Source organism: Lytechinus variegatus, chromosome 13 (genome assembly GCF_018143015.1).
Source record: "Lytechinus variegatus isolate NC3 chromosome 13, Lvar_3.0, whole genome shotgun sequence".
Lineage (NCBI taxonomy): Eukaryota > Metazoa > Echinodermata > Echinoidea > Temnopleuroida > Toxopneustidae > Lytechinus > Lytechinus variegatus.
The window spans coordinates 27,830,387-27,856,692 of NC_054752.1; the positions used below are offsets into that span (position 1 = coordinate 27,830,387).

At 37.3% G+C, this 26,306-nt stretch overlaps 3 protein-coding genes across 8 annotated transcripts in view; 2 read left to right on the forward strand and 1 right to left on the reverse strand.

Moving 5' to 3' along the window:
• LOC121425901 (sulfotransferase 1E1-like) lies at window positions 1-24,541 on the forward strand. Of its 6 annotated transcripts, none has more exons than XM_041621997.1 (9): window positions 1-141; window positions 1,411-1,451; window positions 11,969-12,130; window positions 12,528-12,655; window positions 19,078-19,194; window positions 20,008-20,134; window positions 21,234-21,328; window positions 21,618-21,801; window positions 23,949-24,541. In XM_041621997.1, exons 2-9 carry the CDS (start codon window positions 1,445-1,447, stop codon window positions 24,059-24,061), a joined length of 933 nt encoding a protein of 310 aa, XP_041477931.1. In that variant the 5' UTR covers window positions 1-141; window positions 1,411-1,444; the 3' UTR covers window positions 24,062-24,541. The 6 variants fall into 6 exon arrangements, with proteins under 6 accessions (XP_041477931.1, XP_041477933.1, XP_041477932.1 ...); XM_041621999.1 differs by having other exon boundaries at window positions 11,996-12,130; XM_041621998.1 differs by having other exon boundaries at window positions 2-162; window positions 11,996-12,130.
• LOC121425900 lies at window positions 3,314-6,560 on the forward strand. The gene is made up of 2 exons (XM_041621994.1): window positions 3,314-4,513; window positions 4,896-6,560. Exons 1-2 carry the CDS (start codon window positions 3,602-3,604, stop codon window positions 5,157-5,159), a joined length of 1,176 nt encoding a protein of 391 aa, XP_041477928.1. The 5' UTR covers window positions 3,314-3,601; the 3' UTR covers window positions 5,160-6,560.
• The window catches only part of LOC121425902 (PMS1 protein homolog 1-like), a 13,908-nt gene continuing 11,764 nt past the window's right edge, over window positions 24,163-26,306 (reverse strand). The window contains exon 6 of the mRNA XM_041622003.1: window positions 24,163-25,403. Within this exon, the coding sequence (XP_041477937.1) occupies window positions 25,398-25,403 (6 nt within the window). The 3' untranslated portion in view covers window positions 24,163-25,397. The remainder of the gene's footprint in view (window positions 25,404-26,306) is intronic.

Sequence of the window (26,306 nt, forward strand, 5' to 3'; positions counted from 1 at the left end):
ATCATAATTTGAAATTCATGATTGTATAACAAGTGCTATAAAAGTCGAATGCAGGGCATCGGATTCTTTCATTCAGTTTTTTTTTCTGTCTTGAGCATCAGTCATTCGAATTCCAGTACATCCCTCGACGGACTTCACTTGGTAATATTCTCAAGATTATTTGTAAGTATTGTCAGTTTGATGTATCGTTCAATTGTAATTTGTATTTTGTCATCGAAATATTAACATGGTGATTATTGACAAGTTTTTTTTTCAAAGAAATGTCATGCGCACGAATGTTATCGGCTTTTAGCATAGTTGTCGGACCGAGCTGAGTAAAATCATAAAAATACAATGGAATACCACCATAACACGTACAGGACGTTTTATTTTCAATATATTCGTTTTATAGGTCCGAAAAGGTGGAACAATCTATCTATTAACATGAAAAATGCACCAGCTTCAATCGCTTTAAGACAAAACTTAAGAAAAAAAAACTTAGATTGATTGCATGCTTTGAGCTTCGTTGCATGCAGTGTTGGGATGATTGGATCGACAGTTATTGATTTTTATATTTCTGAAAATGGCATCATTGATTCGGCTTAAATTCCACATTTTGAGGACTCTGTGGATTTGTAAAGTATATAATCTTTGCTTGCTCAAGTGTCTTGCTGAGCTATATACATACCGATGGGCATGATGGGGGTAAAACATGGCACACCTTTATTAATTCTAGTGAGTTAGCAGAGCAAGGGAGCAAACAAATCTTTTGACATAAAAATGTCTTTAGTCAGAGATCACAACATTCTGATTTTAAAATGATAAAAAGACTCAATTCAATATTAATTTTGGTATCAAACATTAATAAGAAAATATATAGATACATTTCAATAAAGGCGCCACACGTGCCTTCCAAATTATATTATTTTATTACCAAGACAATTACCAAACTTGCACACTGTAAACAATGAAGTGTGAATTTAGCACTTACAGTGCTTAGTGAATGCACTACGAGTGCTGATTTTCTAGTTCAAATCTAAACTAGAAAATTAGCACTCTTAGTGCAGTCACTATTAGCACTTCACTTTTTAAAATGCATATTTTTGGTTTTTAGGAGGTAATGTATAGGTTAGAAAATTATTGTAATTACCTAATATTGAGTGGTGGAAAAGGATAGACATGAATAATAATTATTGTTGGCTTCTAAGTTAGAAGTGTAATGAGCCCAAATTCACCTTTTTTATACGAAAATCTATTTTTTATTGATTTTGAAATAATATTCAGAAAATTATGTCATATTTCACCTTCTTTCATTTTCTTTCTATTTCGTTTTCCTCCTTTTTCTTGGTCGTGAAACTTTTTTCATCAATATCCATCAATGAATGTTTTAAATTATGATATTTGTTTTTTTCTTTATTTTTAATGCTTCAGATTAAATTCCCGCCAAATCGCAACAAGTCTCAAAATGTCAAGTAAGTATTATTTTTTTTGTGTCTCGTTAAAACGATTGGAAACGGAAAATACGATTTGTGGTCGTGACATTGTGATCTTATAAACAATAAGTTTAAATATTAATATTTCCACATGTAATGTATGTATCTATCTTTTACATTCTGCATCATGAATTATTACCTACAAAATAATAATCTACATTTGTTCATTTTGTTAATCTGTATTTATTATCATATTTTTATGTTGGAAATCATTGAAACTAACTTGAATCTTAACTTGAATTCGAATCATCATCGCCAAATGATTTAAACTTTGGCAACAGAATAATCACATCTTCATAGATCTTATTTTAATACTGTACATTGCAGGCGCTGTCACACCTTGGCGTTTTAGACAGCGTATGCCCAACGTATGAGGAATTTGGCGAATACGCTGGCGTACGTCGAATACGTTACGGGTAAGTTTTGCATACGTTAAGAGTATGCTAAAACACGCTGGTATACGTCGTCATACGGCGAGGTCGTCGAAAATTTTTGTGCAAGCACAGAATTTTCGACGTATGCCAGCGTATGGCTCGTACGTCCCGCATACGCGGGCCATAAGTTCAAGGCAAGTTACGCGATCGTTGATACACGTTGACACACGTTACTCGTAAGTTACTCATAATTCGATGGACGTCGAAATAATGTCCAGTGTACCCTAAAACTTACTTGTAACCTATGAGTAACGTGCTTTGAGCGTATGTGTAACTTAACTCCAACGTATATTGACGTATGAAGACGTGCTCCGGACGACCACAAAACTTACTGAACGTGTTTATAACTTACAGCTTCCGTATAATGGCGTATTGACAACGTTTATAGGAATTGGTATATAAAGGTGGGGTTCACAAGAGTTTTCTTCGGCATGGCGGTGGTGTTGATACGGTGATGTATCGTGCGCTTATGATTTGAATATAGTCGAGCGGCAGCCTTTTTATAGGCTACGACATGTGTTCAGGCGCTGTCACACCTTGGCGTTTTAGACAGCGTATGCCCGACGTATCAAAATTTCTCTAAAACGTCGGCATACGCTGAACTTTGTTGGGTTTTTTTTTCAACTCTGGGCGTATACTTAGCGTATTCACAACGAGTTGGACGTATACATAACGTATTAGGAGCTTATATCGAACGCTTCGTTAACTTATAAGTAACGTATTCCAACGAATGCTTAGCGTATTGCTGGTGTACCCCGGGGGGGGGGCCACTTCCATTCACGAGTGGATACCATGCGCGACCATGGGGTCCCGAAAAGCACCCTAAACACGTAATTTCCATATTCTGAAAATGCACCCCTTAACAAGTATTGGTGTGTGAAACCCTACCCTTAACAAGTATTGGAAACAAAACGATACTCTTGGCAAATATTCCCTGAAATGAACCCCTAAACAAGTACAGGAATGTTTTATTGTTACGGGTCCTTTGGTTGTCGGCTTTACCTTATTTGGTTTACTACGACCCCACCTTCTACACCTCGCGCAAACAGGACTCTAAACACGTAGTGTTGGGGCAAAAAGGACATCCTTTATAAAACATTTTAAATTTGTTTTATCATCCCCGCAAATTCGACCCTAAACACGTAATTTTACGAGCGAAATAGATACCCTTTTTTTAATCATTTTTGTGTTTTTGACACCCTTTTCACGTTACGTACGCAACGTGCCCTATCGTGAAAAGGACATCCTTTTTACGTGTTTTTTGGTCGCGCATGGTATCCACTCGTCAATGTAAGTGGCCCCCCCGGGTGGTGTACACAACTTATGCCCTACGATAGCCTAACTTACGCATAGCGCGCGGCAGCGTATCGCCGACGAACACGTGTCGTAGCCTATAAAAAGGCTGCCGCTCGACTATTGAAATTCGAAAGGGCTATCCAACCCACGTGGACGCCAGGACCAATTGGACAAGTCTTCTTGACAGCCATATTCAGCTTCAATTTTATTGGAAATCTGACTCAGTGTTACGCAAACACAAACTGTGAGCTCTAACGTGTTCTGATTTGTTAATATTTTGCACACTATAAGGTAAGATTTTACCGATTTGGCGTTTATATTTATTCATTCATTAGCACCAATAGATAACACTAACCACCATAACAAATCAAATAACAAATGTGTCTGTGATTTATCAAAATGGCTACTTCTGCCTCCTCTGGCGAGGAGGCGTATGAAGATTATGCTAGCGCGATTTATTATCAATCGCAAGAGAGAATCAGCCCACCATCGCCTATGGTGGCTGACCGTGAGGTATTTAGTGATCAAACTATTACCGAAGCTCGAGAAAATACAACAGAAGAAGAAGGAGAATGGTATACTATACCAAAGAAGGTTAGAAGTAGTCAAAGAAAGCCTAAAAGAGCAAGAATCAGCACCATTAATGACTCGCCTGTAAAACAACAAGGGTTGACCATTATCATAGAAGGTATAGAATCAAACGTAGTTAAAATTAACCCGATCAAAAGGGCAAAATTTCTAAATGAAAATGTAGGGCAAGTGCAAAAGATTGAAAGAGGAAGAAATGATTTAAAGATTATGTGCAAAAACCAACAACAAGCAGAAAAATTGAGGTCAATGACAGAATTTGCAGGAATAGCAATCAAGGCAGATTGGTACGACCCAGATAAGAAGAAAAGAAAAGGAGTTATAAAGGTAAGTACTGATATTGAAGACGAAGAATTATTAGAAGTATTGAAGAAGGACAAGGTCATTGGAGTCAAAAGGTTCAAGAAAAGAATCGACGGGGAGTTGCAAAACACCCCATCGGTTCTTTTGACCTTTGAGAGAAGAGAGGTGCCCAAAGAACTTTATTTTGCATATGAACGTTATGAAGTGTTTGACTATGTTCCTCCGCCACCTAGATGTTTCAAATGCCAAATGTTTGGACACGTGGCAGATAGTTGCAAAAACAAAGTACGTTGTGTGCGCTGTGGAGAGGGTCATAGTTACGATGATTGTCCAAATAAAGAGACTCGTAAATGTTGTAGGTGTAAACAAAACCACTCGGCAGCATATCTAGGATGTACCTCATACAAAGAGGCTGTTAAAGTGATTGGTTAACATTGGTTTGACTTTTAAAAATCTGAGCTAGAAGGTCATACTTGTCACCCGTGTCTGTGATATGTTACAAAAATGAAGCCCAGAAAAAATTGCGTGCGAAAATTATTATTTAGTGCTTCTAAAATTGAAATATAAAGTGACCGGAAACACCATCTTAATTTCATCCCATACACTTATGTGTACTATTTAGGCGTCTATAAGACACCTATTTACAAAATCAGAGTTTGCCTTGTAGTTTTAGCTTTTCATTCTCAATAATTGTTGTTTTCAGGGTTTATTAGTTCTAATACATGCACTTGTACACATGTTTCATATTGGTTTGAGAATTTTTTTAAATCGGCTGCTCACAAAGTTAAACAATACCTTTAAAATAAACTCAATCAAGCAGAACGAAAAAATTTCCTACGCTGAAGCTACCAAAAAATTCCACACTGTAAAAGCAGAACCCATTTCTGCGCAAGCGCAAGCGACAGTTCAAGCACCCTCGCAAAAAGAGGAACGAAATACTCCCTCTCAACGTAGAACAGGCAAACCAAAACCCCAAAGGATAAGCCATAAGTCAAAAAATGGAAATGCTTCTCCTTTTATTTTTGGCAAAGACCAAACTAGTACTCCAATGGCATTTAGAGATTAGATACATTCCACGGTTTCGCCAGTACAGTCCGGAGAGGAATCTAGTAATAGCCAAGTCAAGAATAATAGTCTGAAAACAACCTTTGCCATGAAAAGTTTAGACTTTCTAGCTTTTATTGTTTTTATAATCAATAATTTGGAGCACGAACACACCCATTCTAACAGAATACGCCTTGTTGTAGAAGCTGCCAAATCTTGCCTGGGAATTACAAATATCCTTCCCCAAATGATCCACGAAAGACTAGCAACTTCCAATGAATGATGGATATGACAGATGGAATTCCTTCATTCCCTCATTTCTCTCTCTCTCTGAGCTCTCCACTCTTTTTCTCCTATTACTTTTCCCCATTCTTCAGCTATCTCATTCTTCTTTCCAAATCCTTTTCCCCATTTCTTCGAACTTTTTCATCCACAGCAGTGATCGTCATTTTATTATTTATGGTTAATATATTCCAATGGAACGCCCAATCCATGAATGCTCATGGCTTTAATTTTTATGAAAGTATAATACAGAATGTATCTATCCATGAGAAACCTGGGATAGTATGTGTTCAGGAAACATGGTACGATGAATATAATATGTTACATTTTCCTCATTATCATTTAGTAAAGAAGAATAGATACGACAAACGTGGAGGTCTTGCTATATATCTGCACGAATCTATAGCATTCCGGGTTATAAATACCCCAGAGATAAGTGAATATATTATTGTGGATATCTATTTAAAAAACAATACTTTTTCTCTCGTAAATTTTTACAACCCTTGTAAAAAAATCAGTCACACTCTGCTTGATGAAATAATGAAAAAATGTAAAGAACAGGTTATAGTGTGTGGTGATTTTAACTCCCATAATCCTCTGTGGGGGAGCACCACTTTGGACGTTAATGGTAAGACGGTCGAAGATTTCATGAATAAATATGATCTTGTTCTTCTTAATGATGGTTCTCCAACGAGGTTGGACCCAAGAAGTGGGGGAAAATCCTCTTTGGATCTTACTTTTATATCCAAGGAAAAGAGTGGTTATACTCACTGGACGGTCTCTGAACACAACTTTGGAAGTGACCATTTTGTCATCAATTTTAGTATTGATAAGGGTATTAAGGACATGTTTGAAATAAAGTATACATACAGTGTTTCTCAGAGTAGTAAACAGGCAAAAATAAATTGGAAGTGGTATAAGATGGAAATGGAATCCAGATTTGAGGATATAAAAGACAAATACCCAGAGTTGGATATACAAGGTAAATACGATTTACTTGTACACTTAATGCTTGCCTCTTTTGATAAACAAAGAAAAAATACTACAAAAAAACATTTCGATAAATCACCGGTACCTTGGTGGAACAGAGAATGTTTCAGAGCATCAAAAGAAAGAAATAAAGCTAAAAACAGATTCATGTATAAAACATTTCTTTATGAGGATTTTGAGAAATACTTGATTAAAAAAAGGGAGGCACAGGCAGTTTTCAGAAAAGCAAAAAGAGAATATTGGAAAAACTACTGTGCCAAACTTAATAGAATGGTAAGTATAGGTTCTGTTTGGAAAAGGATAAAAGGTATAAAAGAAGGTTGTAAATCTAAGATACCTGATTTGATCATAAATAACGGAAAAACTATTGCTAAATCGGCAGAAGAAAAAGCACTCATTTTTCTTCAATGTTTTAACCGTATCAACTCAAACCTAGACAAGTCAGAAGTAAACAGGAGAAAAAAGATTGAGAATATAATCATGAACAATATTGAAAAGGTAAGTACTGATCGAGAAAATGTACTTAATGACAATTTTAACATGAGTGAATTACAAGGTGCTATTAATGAAATCAAGGACACTGCGCCAGGTAAGGATGACGTCCAAGCAAAAATGATATGGAACCTTCCAGGTAAGATAATTGATATTATGTTAGATTTATTTAATGAAATATGGGATAAGAGCTTATTGCCATATCAATGGTCAGAAGCTATACAAATTCCTATCCTAAAAAGGGAAAGGATGCTTCCAATCCATCATCTTATCGTCCAATTTCCCTTACACCATTATTATGTAAATTGATGGAAAGATTGATAAAAAACAGAATGAATTGGTATATAGAGAAAAATGATATCATCACCCCTATCCAATCTGGATTCAGGAAAGAAAGAAGTACTACAGATCAAATCATGAGGTTGGAAACGGATATTAACAAGGCAATGATTAATAGAGAATACACAGTCGTTATTTTCTTAGACCTACAGAAGGCCTATGATTTAGTATGGAGACAGGGTATAGTAAGCAAAATATATGAATTGGGATTTGATGGTAGAATTTTACGTTGGATAAATGCTTTTTTATCTAAAAGAATGTGTCAAGTGAGGATCCACGACCACCTATCTGTACAGCAAAACGTTGAGTTGGGAATAATGCAAGGAAGTGTAATAAGTCCTTTATTATTCAACTTTATGATTAATGATCTGCATAAAATACAAGATATAGTAGAGATTTCAGTTTTTGCAGACGATATATGTTTATGGTTTTCCCACAGGAACCCCTCTTTCATTATAAAGAAACTGGAGACAGCAATTGTTTTAATACAGGAATGGTGTAAAACATGGGGGATGCATATTTCCTCCTCCAAATCTGTAGCAGTTACTTTTGGTAGAAAAAAAGACTTAAAATTTGATCTAAGAATAAATAATGAAAAAATTCCAATAAATAAAGAACACAAGTTCTTAGGAGTATGGTTTGACTCGAAACTAACCTGGTCAAAACACATAAACGAAGTAGTAGTAAAATGTAAAAAAAGACTCAATCTTTTAAAATGTATAGCTGGCACCGATTGGGGCCAAAAATCTGACATCTTATTATTGGTGTATAAAGGTTTAATTAGATCAGTAATGGACTATGGTTGTGAAGCCTATGACGGAGCTTGTGGTAATCTGAAAAAGAAATTAGACTCTATTCAATATCAAGCCTTAAAAATTATCACGGGAGCAGCACACCAAACATCGTTAAATGCTCTACAAGTGGAATGCAATGAAATTTCACTACAAGCGCGAAGAAGTATGTTTGTAGATAAATATAATTACTACCTAAAGGCGGCAAAAGAAACGCATCCCACAAAAAGAATATTATTGCCATGTTGGCAGTACGAAATAATCACAGGAAAAAGAGGAGAAGGTCCGTTTGTCAAAAGGATAAGAAATCAAATAAATGATGATATTGAAAAACAGGTAGACTGTGCTCCAAGAAGACCTTTTTGGCACTACAAAACACCAAATGTTTCTACGATTATCAAAGAACACATTAATAAGAAATTCACATCACCGATAGAGTCTAAAACATATGCTAATGAAATAATTACTAAGAAATGGTCTCATGTCCTCAGAATCTATACAGATGCTTCTAGGTTACAAGATGGAAGAACGGGTTCAGCCTTTTACATACCGAAGTTACAAGTAAGAAAAAAGTTTAGATTATGTAAAGTAAACATTATGAGAGCTGAATTGTCAGCGATTATTATGGCCTTAGAATGGATAGAGGAATATCTTCCAATAGCAGTAGTAATTTTATCTGACTCAAGTTCTGCTTTAGAAGCCATAAAAAATTTCCAGGAAAGTAGTATGATAGTCGAAATATATGAAAAATTAATGATAATAAACAGATTTGGAATAGAAGTGAATTTCGAATGGGTACCAGCACACTGTGGCCTAGCAGGCAATGAGGAAGCAGACGCTTTAGCAAAACAAGCGGCTTCAAAAAATAACATTGATGTTTACATTAACAAAAACAAACAAGAATACTTGAGTGAAAGGTCAGATTTTTATAAAAATGAATGGCAGAGTTCATGGGAAAACACGGAGAAAGGAAGGCACCTTTTTAACATACAACCAGAGGTGAAATATAGTTGTATTATAAAAGGTTTTTGCAGGAAAGACGAACGAATATTGCATCAATTCCGTCTTGGTAAATGCAGATTAAATTATTATAATTATATAATGAAAAAACATGATACAGGACTTTGTAATAATTGTCAAACTCATGAAACCATAGAGCATTTCATGTTATTATGTCCTTTATATGCCAGACAAAGGGATCGACTTTATCGCAAATTGAAAGTGACGAACCCGAACCTAACGACGTTATTCGCCAAAGAAGAAAATTTCCCGGCCATTTTAGCCTTTATAAAAGGCAGCGGAAAATACAACCAACTCTAGAGAATATATAAACATACATATATGTACATGTACTAATACATGTGAATACCTATATATGAGGCTGTTTATTATTTTGTTGTGTGTATATATTCAGGCTTATTATTTAGGCTGACTTTAAAGTAGTATGTCGCATAATAATGTATAAATGTATATATGTAAATAGAGAGGAGGTGAAAAAAAAAGAGAATTAAAAAAAAGACAACAAAACATAATATATCTGGATATTACATTGGGAATTCCATATAGATACCATTTTCTTTCTTCTGTTTCTCTCGGATTTTTAATAAACCAAATGTACGGCAGTACAGCGCTTATAAATGCTTTCGAAAGACACTTTATTAAAACCAACAAACTAACACCCACATCCATGAAAGGAAAACATAAGCACGAGTACTAACTGTTAAATCTAACAAACGATGTTTAAACAAAATACTCATAAGATTTGAATACTACACAACGCCTGTCCTCGGTGAATCTATATCTCACAAACAGTGCAATATAACAAAATCGAATGTCGAGAGCTGTACAGGGGAGGGTGAAATCCCTCTCGTTTAGGGCACACATGAGTAATACAGACCCCCATTCACTCACGTGTTATATCATAGCTCATCAAAAAATCATTAAAAATCAATCCCTCGATAGATTTTGCTTTAATTCACTGACATTAGTCACAATTAACAGTGCATTAAGACTTGATATGTTAATCAGGTACTTGCCCAGCTCAATCAAAAGTTAAATGGCCTGAAATAAGACTAACCATAATTTCGGCCAGTTCATCGCCAGAAAAACCAGAACTGCATTGTGGGTAATAATGATTAAAATGAAATACAAAAATGCAGTCTAGCCTTCCCAAACGCCTTGATTATGAAAGAGTATGAACATAGCATTATGTCTATCGTTTTTCTTTTGATATACAAACATTTGATCTATTTTTAATGAATTATTTTAATCAACAAAGTCATGTGATCTTTACTTACGCCTGTCCGGCATGCATTGCGCGCAGATGAATTACACTCGTGTGCCCTATAGCCTGGCGGAAATCATCGGATATCGATGGATAGCGCCACCTCTACACTAAACTCAACCAACCAATATTCAAAGCATAACCGCACGATACATCACCGTATCAACACCACCGCCATGCCGAAGAAAACTCCTGTGAACCCCACCTTTATATACCAATTACTATAAACGTTGCCAATACGCCATTATACGGTAGCTGTTATAAACACGTTCAGTAAGTTTTGTGGTCGTCCGAGCACGTCTTCATACGTCTCCATACGTTGGAGTTAAGTTACACATACGTTCAAAGCACGTTACTCATAGGTTAGAAGTTTTAGGGTACGCTGGACATTATCTCGACGTACATCGACTTATGAGTAACTTACGAGTAACGTGTGTCGACGTGTATCAACGATCGCGTATAACTTGCCTACAACTTATGACCCGCGTATGCGGGACGTATGAGCCATACGCTGGCATACGTCGAAAAATTTTGTGCTTGCACAAAATTTTTCGACGACCTCGCCGTATGACGACGTATAGCAGCGTGTTTTAGCGTACTCTTAACGTATGCAAAACTTACCCGTAACGTATTCGACGTACGCCAGCGTATTCGCCAAATTCCTCATACGTCGGGCATACGCTGTCTAAAACGCCAAGGTGTGACAGCGCCTTTCGTCAGCGATACGCTGCCGCGCGCTATGCGTAAGTTAGGCTATCGTAGGGCATAAGTTGTGTTCGCCAGCAATACGCTAAGCATTCGTTGGAATACGTTACTTATAAGTTAACGAAGCGTTCAATATAAGTTACTAATACGTTATGTATACGTCCAACTCGTTATGAATACGCTAAGTATACGCCCAGAGTTGAAAAAAAAATCAAAGTTCAGCGTATGTCGACGTTTTAGAGAAATTTTGATACGTCGGGCATACGCTGTCTAAAACGCCAAGGTGTGACACCACCTTAACATCCCTCCAGGTGGATCGTGTTTCATGAAGCTGTTCGTACACTGTTAAAATAATTGAAACGCTTTTTACTATGTGAACAGCACAGTATATGTTTAAACAGTTAAAAAAGTGTTTAAAATCTTAAACAACCATGCTTAAATTATTGATAATTAAATATATTAATTTAAACGTTGTTATTTAAGATTTTAATCACTTGTTTAAATGTTTAAACAACAGGACTGCTGGTGATCCTTTTTTACGTGTTAAATCTTGAATATAATTTTTTGTACAGGAATATTTGAAATTTGTTTTGTTATTTTTATATGTCAACACAAAAGAAACTGTAATTGTTGAAAATGGAAATAAACGAAATGAAATAATCACCAACGAACATTTAATGGTGAATATCATGTACCACAAGGATCACCAGTCGTTCTTATACAGTCACTCTTAACTTACGAACAGTTTTATGTAACGCCCCATGGAAAAAGTTTTCCACAGTGTGACCTTCAGTGTGTTCACAATGTGCAATACCACACTGCGTTTACACCCTGGGACACCATCATCTAATGTTCCTCCTATCACAACTTCGAAAGAAATAAAACTGACTACTTTCAGTAAAAAATAGTAATACGAAACATTTCAATCTATTGATATTTTACAATCAGCAACGTCTAAACTTGACGCCCTCCCAGATTTTGCCAAGGAGTACTGCTATGAAATCGATGGATGGGTCATGCCTAAACTAAATCCGAAACGCTTCTTGGATGACCTCAAGAACTATGAGGTCAGAAGTGACGACACATACCTCATCACGTGGCCCAAATCAGGTATATTATTTATTCAAATATCACCTAATTATGTATCTCTGATGTTTTAAATATCTGTAATCACTGCAATAAACCAGTCATACAATGCCCCGAATGACCTCTAATATTTACTTAAAATTGAAAAATTAAAGAAGTCATTTTGTGCACTAACACTGCACTTTATTATCTGATACTCATAAAGGAACAAAGATATCTATATTATTTTAATTCCGTTTTGACAAATAAATACATTTTCATCTGGATATCACGGAAAGAACCACGAGTGGAAGATGGAGTACGTCTGTTGGGCATTCCGTTTAATGTGTGTACCTTTCTATAAGAGAATTTACCATATAGATATTATCAAATGCTTATTTTAGATAATCATGATCTTTATAATAATCTCAAATTTTACCAGGAACAACGTGGATGCAGAATATCCTGACATTGATCTTTGCTAATGGTGACATGGATGCAGTCAGAGAGAAACATCTCTTCGATCGAGTTCCCTTCTTAGAGATGCCACAGGGATTAGACTATAAAAAGGTAATATTTACACACAAAGAAATAAAGGTTCAAAATTGAACCCCGAAAGGTTTGAACCATGCGGTTGGGGTTCATTTTTGCAACCTGTGGGTTCAAAACTGCACCCTTAATTTTAAATTGAAACCCTAGGGGTGCAGTTTTGCAGGGTGCAAAAATGAACCCCAACCGCAGGGTTCAATTTTTGAACCCATAGGGTGCTGATTTTGCATCAACCTTTCGGGGTTCAATTTGAACCTTTATTTCTTAGTGTGTACCTGTCAGATCTTGGGACTGAAATTCCCAGTCTGGTAATAGATTTGGTTCTGCTTGAAACGAAAGTAGTTACCACTTGCAATAATCACACAATCATTCAATATCTATATGTAACATAAATTTAATTCAGAGCGACCAGCTCTATAAATGTACATATAGTTAAAGAAATTGAATAATCAGAATTAAATCATGAATCACATGCATATCAACATAACATCAAACTGTATTCAGCAGTTAACATCAGCATGAATTAACCTATACTGAATATGTTGCAATATGTATCTAATGAGAGTGATTTATTTATATTTAATCAAGGCCTAATAATTTGGCATCCAAACATGACAATATTTTTGGTTATTAATTCCACCAATTAAGTTTCATCAAAAGAGGGTTTATACTTGGATGAATACCTACACTGGACCGTAGTATATCTAATCTGGTTATAATTTATATAGTTCAGAATAAGGACCCCTTCGACATCGTCAATGACTATCGTTGGTCCGATGAATATAGTCGTCTAAGAGCGAGCTGCGGTGGCTTCGACGACGCGAAGTAAAGCGAGCGAACTCTCGACGAAAAGCCAGTCCAGATTCGCGGACGAAATGATGGGGGCTGAGAGCCACAAGATTGCTACGATGAATCACAAGTCACGAACTCTGAGTTCAAGGATGAAGTACGAGCCCAGCTCGTCCCTAAAGAGAGTAAATAAATAACCATCTCCTAAAAGACAAGGTCCAGTAATAACACTATAACTCTTCACAAGTCAGTTACGATATACTAGCTTGAATTCACTGAACTACTTAAGCCCGGCTCACACCTTTGCGTTTTTAGCTGCGTATTGCTGCGATAGCCGAACGCAGCCTAAACGCAGCCGTAAGCAGCACGACGCAGCAAAACATTCGGCAGCCCTCACACTGTTGCGTATGGAGCTCGTTATAGCTCGTACATTTTTTCGAAAAATGACCGCTTACGGTCGCTTTAGGTTGCGTTTTACCTCGCTCTAGCTCGCTTTTGCTCGTAGCAGTACGATGCAATACGAAGTTTGCTCGCCACGTTGCGTGTTTATCTCGTTAGCCACTCGTTTGTTGCTCGCTAGCCGCTCGCCCTACCTCGTCTCGCCTCGACTCACTGCTCATTCACTCGCTTTATCTCGACTGCTGCTCGTTCCGCGGCGTAACAGTTCGCTCTGCTGCGTACACGTGTGGTCGTATATTGCAGCGGTGATGATCATTTTGTGGTACTAGCCCGGGGGGGGGGGGCACTTCCATTCACGAGTGGATACCATGCGCGACCATGGGGTCTCGAAAAGCACCCTAAACACGTAATTTCCATATTCTGAAAATGCACCCCTTAACAAGTATTGGCGTGTGAAACCCTACCCTTAACAAGTATTGGAAACAAAACGATACTTAAGCTTGGCAAATATTCCCTGAAATGAACCCCTAAACAAGTACAGGAATGTTTTATTGTTACGGGTCCTTCGGTCGTCTGCTTTACCTTATTTGGTTTAGTACGACCCCACCTCTACACCTCGCGCAAATCGGACTCTAAACACGAAGTGTTGGGGCAAAAAGGACATCCTTTATAAAACATTTTAATTTTGTTTTAACATCCCAGCAAATTCGACCCTAAACACGTAATGTTCCTAGCAAAATAGATACCATTTTTTCATTATTTTTGTGTTTTTGAAACCCTTATCACGTTACGTACGTAACGTGTCCTATCGTAAAAAAGACATCCTTTTTACTTGTTTTTTTTTGTCGCGCATGGTATTCACTCGTCAATGTAAGTGGCCCCTCCGGGGGTACTAGTCATAATCTTTTGACGAATCTACAGGCAAACATCGCTTTGTGAACTATGACTTCTCTGCAAAGCTCTTCTATACAAAAAATTAAGCTTTTGCTTCAGCTGGAAGAGGAAGAGGCCACTGACGATTATGCGCAAGGGAATTGCTGCTTGAGTTGCATCGACGAAGTCGTATCCGGCCTCGAAGTTGTTGGATTCGGTCTTGGATCTGCAGGAGGAATGAGCAGGGCCATTTCAACCAGCTGATGAGGGAACTAGAAGCTGAAGACCAAGAAGCATTCGCAAACTATTTGAGAATAAGTCCTGCAATGTTCAGTGAGTTAGAACAAAGACTCCATGGGAGACTGGAGAAGCAGGACACCTTCTTCAGGGAAGCTCTTTCAACTGCACTAAAGCTAGCCGTCACCCTTAGACACTTGGCCACTGGGGACAGTTACAAAACGCTCATGTATAGTTTGAGGGTAGCCGATAACACAATTTCACTCATAGTCCGTGAAGTGTGTTCTGCCATCATCGAGGAGTTCTCAGACGAGCTTGTTAGGTGCCCCACCAGTCCTCATGAGTGAGGGTTCTCTGTCAAAGGCAGATATCCGCAGTGCTGGTTAGCCAAAGCGAGCAGGAACGAGCTAAAATGAGCAGGAACGAGGTAAAACGAGCGAAAGACGAGCTAGACTCGCAGTTAAGATCCAAGACGAACGCAGTGCACCGAGCTACATCCGTAACGGTCCTTGTTGTTGCGAACAGCGTGCGAGGTATAGCGCAACGAGATACGCGTTGATGCGAGCTAAAGCGAGGTAAGTCGAGGTAAATCGAGCCGGTAACGCAGCTTTAGGCAGTGAAACGCAGCTCAAAGTAGCGCTGCGTTGGCCTGCGTTAAGCTGCTCGCTGTTGCTCGTCCTTGCTCGCATCAGCTGGTTGCCACTCGTCTTTGCTCGTATGGATTTTTCTCTTGCGTTCAGTTGCGGAAGTTTGAAAAAAATTCAAACTAGCGAGCTAGAACGCAATGCCTCTACGTTGGTCTGCGTATTGACCTCGTATTAGCTCGTTTAATCGCGTTGTGTTGCGTTTATCTGCGTTCGGGCAATACGCAGCTGAACGCAAGCTAAAAACGCAAAGGTGTGAGCCGGGCTTTACGGAGAATAATGTAAAAACAAACTACGGTATCTTTTATCCCTAAATAGCAAAAGGAAATCTCTCTTCTCATAGAAGTATAACTTCTCAGTTCAATGAATATTTACATCAACTATATCATATACAACATCAATACACTGATCCTGGCTATTACTCTTGTTCAGTTCACAAGCCATATATCACATAACTATCAGTTTAAAATATATGGGAATCGTCATTGTCATTGAGCGTATAAACCAACAATTCTTCCATAATATAATATCTCATTTAGTAACATTTAATTACTTCATCTTTATATCATCACTTCATGTTTAGTTGGTTTCACAAAGTTTTCATTTATGAAATATGATTTACTATACAATACAACAAAGCATTTAATATTCTTTGCACTTTAGTGTTCAATACTCCAACATTAATCATAAGCAAAATAATTACTGAATTTCTGTTTTCTTTGAAAACACTGAGTTTTGCTTTTAATTACAATAATTAAGTATACCAATAAAATAGTGAACTTACAGTTCTTTGGAACAGTCGTGCCTGGTGAGATGAGGGCAGATGTGGTGGCTTTACCTGGCCTGTGCTGCCTGGATCCAGCCTGCCAACGATGGGGATTAAGACTCCGCTGTGCCTGCACTACACAGCCTGCAACATACACCCAAAGTAATGGCCTACGAGAACCACACCCTCACACTCCGAGTTAAGACCAAATGTGGAAGGGTCTTCCTCTCCCGAGAATCAAACGATTTCTGAATTGCTTTTACTCAAACACCACTCCATCATGACTCTCACAAAGACAAAGTCATTAACATTCTCAATATTCCTCTGCTTTACTCTTCCACGCTGAACATATCCAATTAAAACTACTTAACTATCCAAGCTTTAATTTCACCTATTCAAAACTCCCATCTCAAACATTCTCAACAATCTTTTCCTCTCATACATAAAAACAAACATCTATAGAATTTTAGAGACCCATTGAACTTAACAAAATATATCAAGTTAAATGACCCAATGCTCATGACCTAAGCTTGTCAAGAAGTCAAAGTAAAATTCTAATCCTTACACCCCAGCGGGTTTGATCACTTACTTAAAGATACAGTTGATTGACTCTGGGACTATGGCAAGAGTCAACCACCCAAATTCCTTTTATTATATACAAGCTGAATGGTTACTAGGGGTTAACACTAAATAGACTTACAGTCGCATTGTGACAGTACCCTCAAAGTAATGGTGGGCCAAATGGGGCATGGCGAAATGGGACAGGGTCAAAGGGTGCGGGGCATTGATATTCATGGCCCTGGGAACGATTTCTTAAAAAAAAAAGACAGTGTGCTGGCTTGAATTTGACAACAAAAAGGGGGTTTTCACTAAAAAAACGAAGCTGCTTGGGTTCAATGTTGTACAAAGAGTTACGATTGATCAATCGTAATTGATCGGATCAATCGTAACTCTTTGTATAACAGGGCCCAGATTTCCATAGAGTGCTACCTATAGAGAATAGCACACACAGCACCCCTAGGTATATGTAGCACACCTACACCTCCCGCGGAAACCAAGGGCAATGTTGATATTTGCTTATAGTGACATATAAACACATGATTTCTTCAAATAAGTTCAATCCTTAGAGATGCCACAGGGATTCAATTCAAAAGTCAAAATGCTATATCTCCCGAAAATCAGGATCGGGGATGGTCGTCTCCAATATGGGTAGTAAAGGAGGAACAGAGATAGTTAATGGAGAGAGGAATGTCAAAAGGAGAGTGCTTTATGTTCGTGTATAACTACAATAAAACATGAAAATTGCCATCATATTTTAGGTGCGAAAAAAATATGTCACCTTTATAGGTTCCCCGCCCCCTTTTATTCTTTTTTTTTACTAATCCTAGAGCCCCTCCTGAACTTTACACCTTTCATTTCATTTCATTCGTTTATTTCCATTTTCAACAATTACAGTTTCTTCTGTACATGTTGACATATATACATAACAAAACATATTTCAATTATTCCTGTACAGAAAATTATATTCAAGATTATTACAAATCAGGTTGAAAATGGAGGAGGCTGCTAAAAAGCGGAGCTTGTAGAGTGCAGCCTCCTAATAAATATTCTTGCAGTTGTTTAGCATATAAAAAAAATAAGGTACCAACTTGAGCATGACCAGTTGAATTAAAAAGAAAAATTGGAAATAAAAATAGAAAAGGAAATAAGAAAAAGAGAGATTAAAGGTCTCCAGAATCCAGCCCCAGCACTCACAGACGGACCTCGCCGATCAACAGGAAAACGAAAGAGATGTATAAGTGTACGTGACATGATAAACATGTTTGATTAAAAAAATACAAGAGCTTGAGTGATGAAGAGTTAAATTCAATGGTTATCTTGAAGAAATTTTTTGAACTTATATTTGAAAGAATTAAGGCTTGGAGATTCTTTGATGTTACTATTGATAGTTCCCCAGAGTCTAGGGCCTTCAAAAGTAAAAATTGATTTTGCAAGGATGGTCCGGGGTAGTGGTAAATGAAATTCATCGCATTGACGTGTGGGATATTTGTGAAGGGTTTTGTTTTTGTTAAATGAAAAATTAAATATGGGTGGTAACATATTATTGTTTAACTGATACATGAATTGACCTAAATTATATTGGTACAGTGTTTTTATTTTTAGAATGTTATTGTTTAAAAACAACTCATCTGTGTGAGATCTCCAGGACAAGTTGAAAATAACACGCAATGCCTTCTTTTGTAAAAGCAATATTCTATCTAGGTAGGTTGAGTGTGTGTTTCCCCAAACAATTGCTCCATAATTTAGATATGGTAAAATTAATGTTGAATAAAGCATTTTTAGGGAGGAAGTTGGAAGAAAAAACTTTTGCTTGGTGTCACTATCAATTTCTATAATTATTCAGATCGGTTGTATCTACGACAGTGACGTGGGCGCCCCTACCCCCATGTCTACATCATTAATATGAATAGTGGGGGCGTCGTGGTCTCGTGGTTATGACTCTTGTCTTTAAATCTGAGGGACGTGGGTTCAATTCCAAGCCATGGCGTCCTTTCCTTCCTTCTTTTTCCTTTCCTGAGGTGAATGGGTACCTGGTAGGAATTGCTCTGCTAATAGCCAGGGTAATTTTGCTGCATTGCTGTAGTCTTTAGAGACTTATGATTAAGTAAGTGTTAAGCGCTATACAAGCAAGATTATTGTTATTATTTCCTTTTCCCTTCTCCCCTTGTAAACAGGCTGAAAATGACAATGGGCTGTATGAGATTGCCAGGGATATGCCCTCTCCTCGCATTCTTAAAACCCAGTTACCACCTCCATTCCTTCCCAGTCAGCTAGAGGAAAAGAAACCAAAGGTATGATTTATTCAAAGAAAGAAAAAGGAATGTTCACCAATTTTCTCGTAGTTGCAGTTATAATGGTAAAGTCGTAGTTAGTACATTATATTTGCTGATTATTCACTTTGATGCGGCGTTAAAACATGCAAGGGCCTGTTTACCTGCATGCAAATTGATGTTCTTTCTGCATTTACAGTATAAAATAAGAAGAATTAACAGAAAGTTATTCATAAACTTCGGTAGAACGTGTATAAAAGTATAAAACATTTGAAAAGGTGGAAGCATCAGTCTAGTCGTATTGGAGTTGGATATACATTACCTCGTTCTCCCTGTTTTGCAATACGATACGACTGGCCTTTCGTAGCTGATAGCAACAGATTTTTTTGAGGCGTGCAAAATTTGTCTATATTCAAAACAATTGCCACGACTGACCTCAAGATCTGATAAGATCACCACCATTTAATCACGATTTCACTCGTGGTGCGAATTAGATCACGATTTCACTCGTGGCGCGAATCGTGAAAGTGGGAACTATAGGTATAAATGACCATTGGCGGGCGGCGGAAGCCATCAATTTTAGGGGGGATCACCAACATTTTTGACAAGCAAAAAAATAGGGTTATCAACCCAAAATTTTAGGGGGGACGCAGGAAACGAAATTGACAAGCAAAAAAAAAAGTTATCAACAAAAAATTTAGGTGGGGGGATCGTCCCCCGTGCACCTCAAATTTAGGGGGGGGGGCACATCCCCCGTTCCCCCGCTTCAACCGCCTATGTAAACTGTAACACGACTATAAATTTAGTTGTACTCTATTATGCAATATTTTCTAGATTGTATACGTCGCCAGGAACCCTAAGGATGCGGCTGTATCGCACTTCCATTTCTGCAACGTATCACCTGCCCTCCCTCAGTATAGAGACTGGAATGACTTCTTCATTGACTTTTGTAACGACTCAAGTAAGTGGTCATTTTTATGTTATTCTCTGTAAGTTATTTTTGAAGCTTCACGCCGTCTTTAAAAAATAGAATAATCAGCGAATAGTTCGGGGCAACATCATTATTGACCTAGATTAGATGACGAGAAAATCAACAAATAATTGATCATCCACAGTAAAAAAATGAACTGCTAATTTAGCACTTACAGTGCTTGTATAATGACTGCACCTCGAGTGCTGATTTTCTAGTTTAAATTTGAACTATAGAAAATCAGTACTGGTATACACTGTAAAAACTGCGGTGTTAAAACTGACACCAATTATGCAGTCACTATGCAAGCACTGGAAGTGCTAAATTAGCACTTTATTTTTTACAGTGTCATCATCATCATCATCACCCTCATCCCCTCCTCCTCATTAATCCTCATCATCATCACTCTCATCCCCTCCTCATTAATCCTTCTCATCATCATTAATCATCTTCATTATCTACATTTTATGGATGCTTTCCGCTCTAAACAAAAAATAAATAATCTATTATAAATTAAACCTTTCTCTCCTGTTTTGGTGCCATGGGCCTCTTGCATAAAAGTTGGGCCTACTATTATAGTGACTCTGGCATCCAAAGGTATATCTTCCCGGAAAGCCTTGATTTTAATTGGTTGCTTATTAAACTTTGTAACCCATTGTTAACTTAAAGGTGACTTGACTACTTCAAATCTGAGAATAGAGACAAAAACATAGTTAAAAAATCCCTCGTTTGTTTTATCCCAGCACTCTCCTTCCCATCTCTCCCCCTCTCTCCTCCCCTTTCTTTCTTTCTTTCTTTATTTCTTTCCTTCTTTCTTTCTTCCTTCCTTCCTTCCTTCCTTTCTTCCTTCCTTCTTTATTTCTTTCTTTCTACCCACTCTTTCTCTCCTCTGTTATCTCTTTCTTGCATGCTTCCTCGCTTTCTTAAAATCTGCTGTTGATCAGATAAATATTTTTGAAAGAATAAATTCATACAGAGAGTTCATAGTTTCATACAAAATTTCTTGTTTGTCTATTTTTTTTTGTTTACATATTTTTTAATTTCTCTTCTTTACATTGTCTCTTTTTCTCTGCCCCCCCCCCCCCCCCAGTTCCCCGAGGATCCTGGTTTGAAAACGTCTTCTATTGGTGGAATAAGCGAAATGAACCCAATGTGCTTTTTATCACATATGAGGAAATGAAAAAAGTAACCATGGTAACATTGAAGATATGAAAGAGGAGATTGTGATTGATTACTTGATTGAATTACTGATACGAAAGAGAAGTTAAAGAAGATGATGAAGAACAAGATTAAAGAAGAAGAAAACGAAAAAAGAAGAATCAATATAAGGGGAAGGAGAATGATACGGAAGAAAAAGATGCATGATAAGAAAGAAAAAAAGTGAAAATAAGTACAAAATAAGAAGAATAAAGAAACTAGAAATTATGTTGGATGTAGTAATAAATTAATCTTAATTTCCCGCTCAAACTTTCAGGACCTCCGAGCTTCTGTTGTACGAGTTTGCGAGTTCCTCGGCAAAGACCTTTCAGAAGAAATCATTGACGTGGTCACGGAGAACTCGACATTTGCCGCAATGAAGAAGGACCCGAAATCGAATCCCGACTCGTTGCCCATCTTCAAGGAAGCAGTGAAACAAAAGAGATCGTTTCTAAGGAAAGGTAGGTTGATACATCTTCAATTTTATCGAAACTGTCCTGCTTGTGCAGAAGAGAATATTGACGTTATAACTAGATGATAACCTGGCCCCCTTGCACTCACGTATAATGGTATGTGCGGTCCTAAAGACCCCCCGTTTCACGACTTGCCAGCAGTTTCTAATCATCATGATCATATCATATTCACCATTCTTCATTGACCAGCCCGTTCTTTCTCGTTCGTAAGCCCGTCATTTCAGACATTACTAGTATAGTTCTCGAAGACACCAATTTCATGTCAAATTCTGGTTCCCTAGACCCCCCCCCCCCATTGCTGATGGCCATCTATATAGCTCTTAACTATCTCATTTCACAGTAACTTCTGTTCTCAAGGAAGAGATATCAATCTTAGTTGGGGATACAATACTATATTCTTTATTTCTTTTATCATAATTATTTCCAAGCCAAAAATCGTATTTTTCTTTAAAAATTTGGAAAAAATTCAAAATTATAATTCATCCACAAGTTGAAAGAATCTTTTTTCTCAGAGGGAAATCCTTTTCAATGGCACTTCCCCCTTAAGAATCTACTAAATTTACTAAATCTACTGATTGGCAACTCCGATTTTGGGGCCGCACACCCCTACTCATTCCAAAATCCGAGTGCCCCCCTATATAGGGTTACAGAATTCTAATACCATTATCACTAGAAAAATCTGGGACTTTGTTCTCAACAGTGGCGCACAGATGGGGGAGGGCTTTTCACGACGAAAAATACAGAGAAAAGGAACTAGAGAATGGTGAAATGTGAGATTATTTTCAGAATATTATGTCAATATCTATTACAAAATTGGGTTATTGTAATGAAAATTTCGATTTTTCTCTCTCGCTTTGCGCACTCGCAAAGTTCATACTTTTTCCCTGATACGCCATATCTGCCCCCCTGAACATTTTTAGCTCATACGCCACTGATTTACAATTTCTACTTAATAACTGGATTAAATATATTTTAACATGAGGGATTATATGAATTAAGTTCAGTTCGATTGCGATTTCTTGGCATGTGGATCAGAGGTACAGCCCCCACATTATCATAGGAATAGGATATTGTGGGTTGGATTTGAAGCTGAGTCATACCTGAGACTTACTTTAAAACATGGGACCTTCTGTCTTCTTTGTACACATCAAAAACTGTGGTCTTAACCGGTGTACATAGAGGACCACACCAGTTATTTTACACCGGTGTTAAGTTGGTGGTGTTAGTTTTACACCTATAGGTGTTATTACAACACCTTTGGTTGTTACATTTACACTCTTTGGTGTTATGTTCAATCTCTAGGGTGTAAGTTTAACACCTCAGAGTGTGGTCCTCTATTAACACCAATTGGTGTCAGTTTTAACGCCGCAGTTTTTACAGAGTATTATACGTCAATAATTTAGATTGGAAAAGGTAATAATCAGCGGTGTACAGATGGGAGGGGCGGCTTGGGGCGCTTGCCCCCCCCCCCCCCCGCAAAAAAAATCGTCATAACCAAGAAAAACAGAGAAAAGGAAAGAAAATTAAAGAGAGATGGGTAAAATCTGATATTATTTTCTGAATAAAATGTCGAAATCTATCAGAAGATTGGATTTTTGTAATAATTATGTCAAAACTTTTGCTCGATAGCTTCACTCGCTCGGATATTTGAATAAATTCTCCCTGATACATCATATCTAGCCCCTCGAATTGTTGGCTCTTTACGTTTCTGGTAACATAATTATTATCCTATGAGACTATTGAGTAGAGTGGCCTCGTAATTGCAGTGGTTACCCTAAAAGAATTCATTATCATGATAATTATTACACTGGCAAAAGGACATGTCAATATAACTATGTGTTGAATAATTTCTGTATCTGACCAATATAATTATAGTCAGTCACAATCAACTCAAATTTGTGTCATTAATCATGTTTCTGCTGATGTAAGCTAAAATTATTTGGTTTCGAAGTGTTTCGCATATATAAAATAAATATCGTTTGTAAGAAATATATTGGCAATAAAGTTTACGCAAGTCGTCAATGGATGGGCGGGGGTGTTCTTCATGGCAATAATATTTAAAAAAAATGCCAAAGTGATACCGGGTAAGACTGTAATAGTAAAACATATATTATTTCTGTCTTCTTCCTACCTAGGTGAAGTTGGCGACTGGAAAAACCATTTTACAGTAGCTCAAAATGAAATCTTCGATGACTTATATCGTGAAAAAACGGAAGGTACAGACGTGAATTTCACCTTTCAACTTTAGACTCTGGCACCAAACTCTTTGATGAAAAGGGTCCTTTCGATCAGTTCAGATGAGGTCTACATTGACAGCATAATTTCAGATATCCCTGGTTGTATTTTTTAACATTTGCGACCCAAAGCTATGGGCATAACACTGATCTTTAACACGGACTCTATCATTAATGAATGCTAACATTGTATGCTGATTCTGCATTCTGAAACCAACTTTAATTCCATTAAGCCTAATATCTACACTAACCTCAATACTAACGTTAACCCTAACACTAATCCAGTTTAATCCTGTCTTTACCATAATCTTGTCCTTACCTTCCTGTTACTCTAACACCAACACTAACACTTATCGTAACACTCATCCTAACTCTGACATTAATCACAACCCTGACACTTACCATAATTCCACCTCGATATTCTACAGTACTTGAGACAGAAACTTTAGAAAGAGAGAAAAAAAAAACAAATCAGTGTAAAATTGTGATAAGCACTCACTGTCTTTTTCACTTTTATTTTATTATGCTTTAATTAAGTCCAGACTGTGTGAGAAGGGATGTATGCGGGTGTACATGTGGGAGTGTGTGTTAGGTTGTGTGTGGGTGTATGCGTGTGAGGACGAAACTGAGAGAGGGGAAGAGATAGACAGAGACATAGAGGAGGAGGGGGTATAAGATAATATCTCTTTAATCATGTTAATGGGAAACTTATTCCTTGAAGATTGGAGGAGGGATGCATACAAATATACTGTGAATCTTATTTCTATTGATTATTATGGAAGAAGAAGGCAAAGAAGAAGAAAGGGGAGAAAGAGGAGGAGAAGAAGGAGAAGACTTTGGCTTTTGGTGAAAAGCGCAATATGAAAGGGGTATAAGTTTCTATGCGCTTCCAAAAGACTTGGATCGGGACTTGGATATTATTGTGTTGTAATGACTTCTGCAACGGCCCCTCAAATTACCTCCATTCGATATTCTTTTGTTCATGTATCATTTCAGCACCTCGTAGATTTCACCTATACTCATAAAAATAGAAACTAGAAAATAAAAGCAATATGACGTATGTATAATCATTACTCTCACTTCTCCAGGGTGCAAACTATAAAAGATCTATAAAATTTAATGCCGCTTTTCTTGATGTTAGAAGGCTTTTAGATGAAAATAATCTAGAAAATGGTGAAATATATGTTCAAAAGATGAATAAAGGAATCTGTATTGTGTAATTACTGGAGACTCAGAATCTCCAAAGCTTTTAAACAATTTTATGACGGAGAGCAAAAAATGTTATTGATCACCAGCATTGACTCAATGGCGAAGAGACGGGGGGACTTAGTGTCATGAACCCCAACATTTTCACGACTGAAAAAGGAGAGAAAAGAAAGAAAAGAAAATGAGGTGAAATATGATATAATTTTCTGAATATTGTGTCGAAACCTATTTTTTTAAATAGATTTTTCAATTGAAAATATCTGTGCTCGCTCGTTTCGTTTTCTCTCTGCTTTTAAATTTTTTGCCCCATATACCATGTCAAAAATTCTAGCTCCATCGCCATTATGATTTTTTTAAATAGTAGGAAAAAAGTAGCGATGAGAAATGAGAAGTTTTTTTTTTAAAGAGGAAAATAAGAGGAGGGGGATAATGACAGGGCAATGAGCAGTGACGTAACCACGGGTGGGGTAAGGGGCACGCTCTCTCAAAAAATGGTGAAAAGAGAGGAAGAGGGGTAGGTGGAGAAAAAAGATTCAAAGTTAAAAATGGATGGTTTTCAGAATTTGATGAAACGATTTTCTGAGGGCATATGCGTTCACTCCTCTCGGCACATCATCCCCGTCCAAGAGGATTAAATGCCGCTTAAAATTTTCCATTTTCAAATATTTCTCCTCATCAGTCTGCGAGTTTTCGTTTAGTTGTTTCGTTTAGAGGTATACGCATCTTTTGTCAGCATTACGGCAAAAAGTGCTTAGAAATGTTCCATTTTTAGGTTTGAATATACAAAAAAAACCGCTCTTCGCGCTCTCCTTTGTTTAATGGTGAGACACGTATGGCCTTTATGAATTCCTACAAACAGTCTTTAAAATGTATTCCATTTTCAGTTCTGATTATCAAAAATTTTCCAGCTCGCGCTTCAGTCCTTAGAATTTTCCCGTTTTTTAGGTTTAAAATAAAAAAAACAACTCACGCTTCGCACTCGAATTCATAATGTTATTTAGATCATCTTTATTACAGTTCTGCATATCAGTTAGTTCTTAAAATGTTCCCATT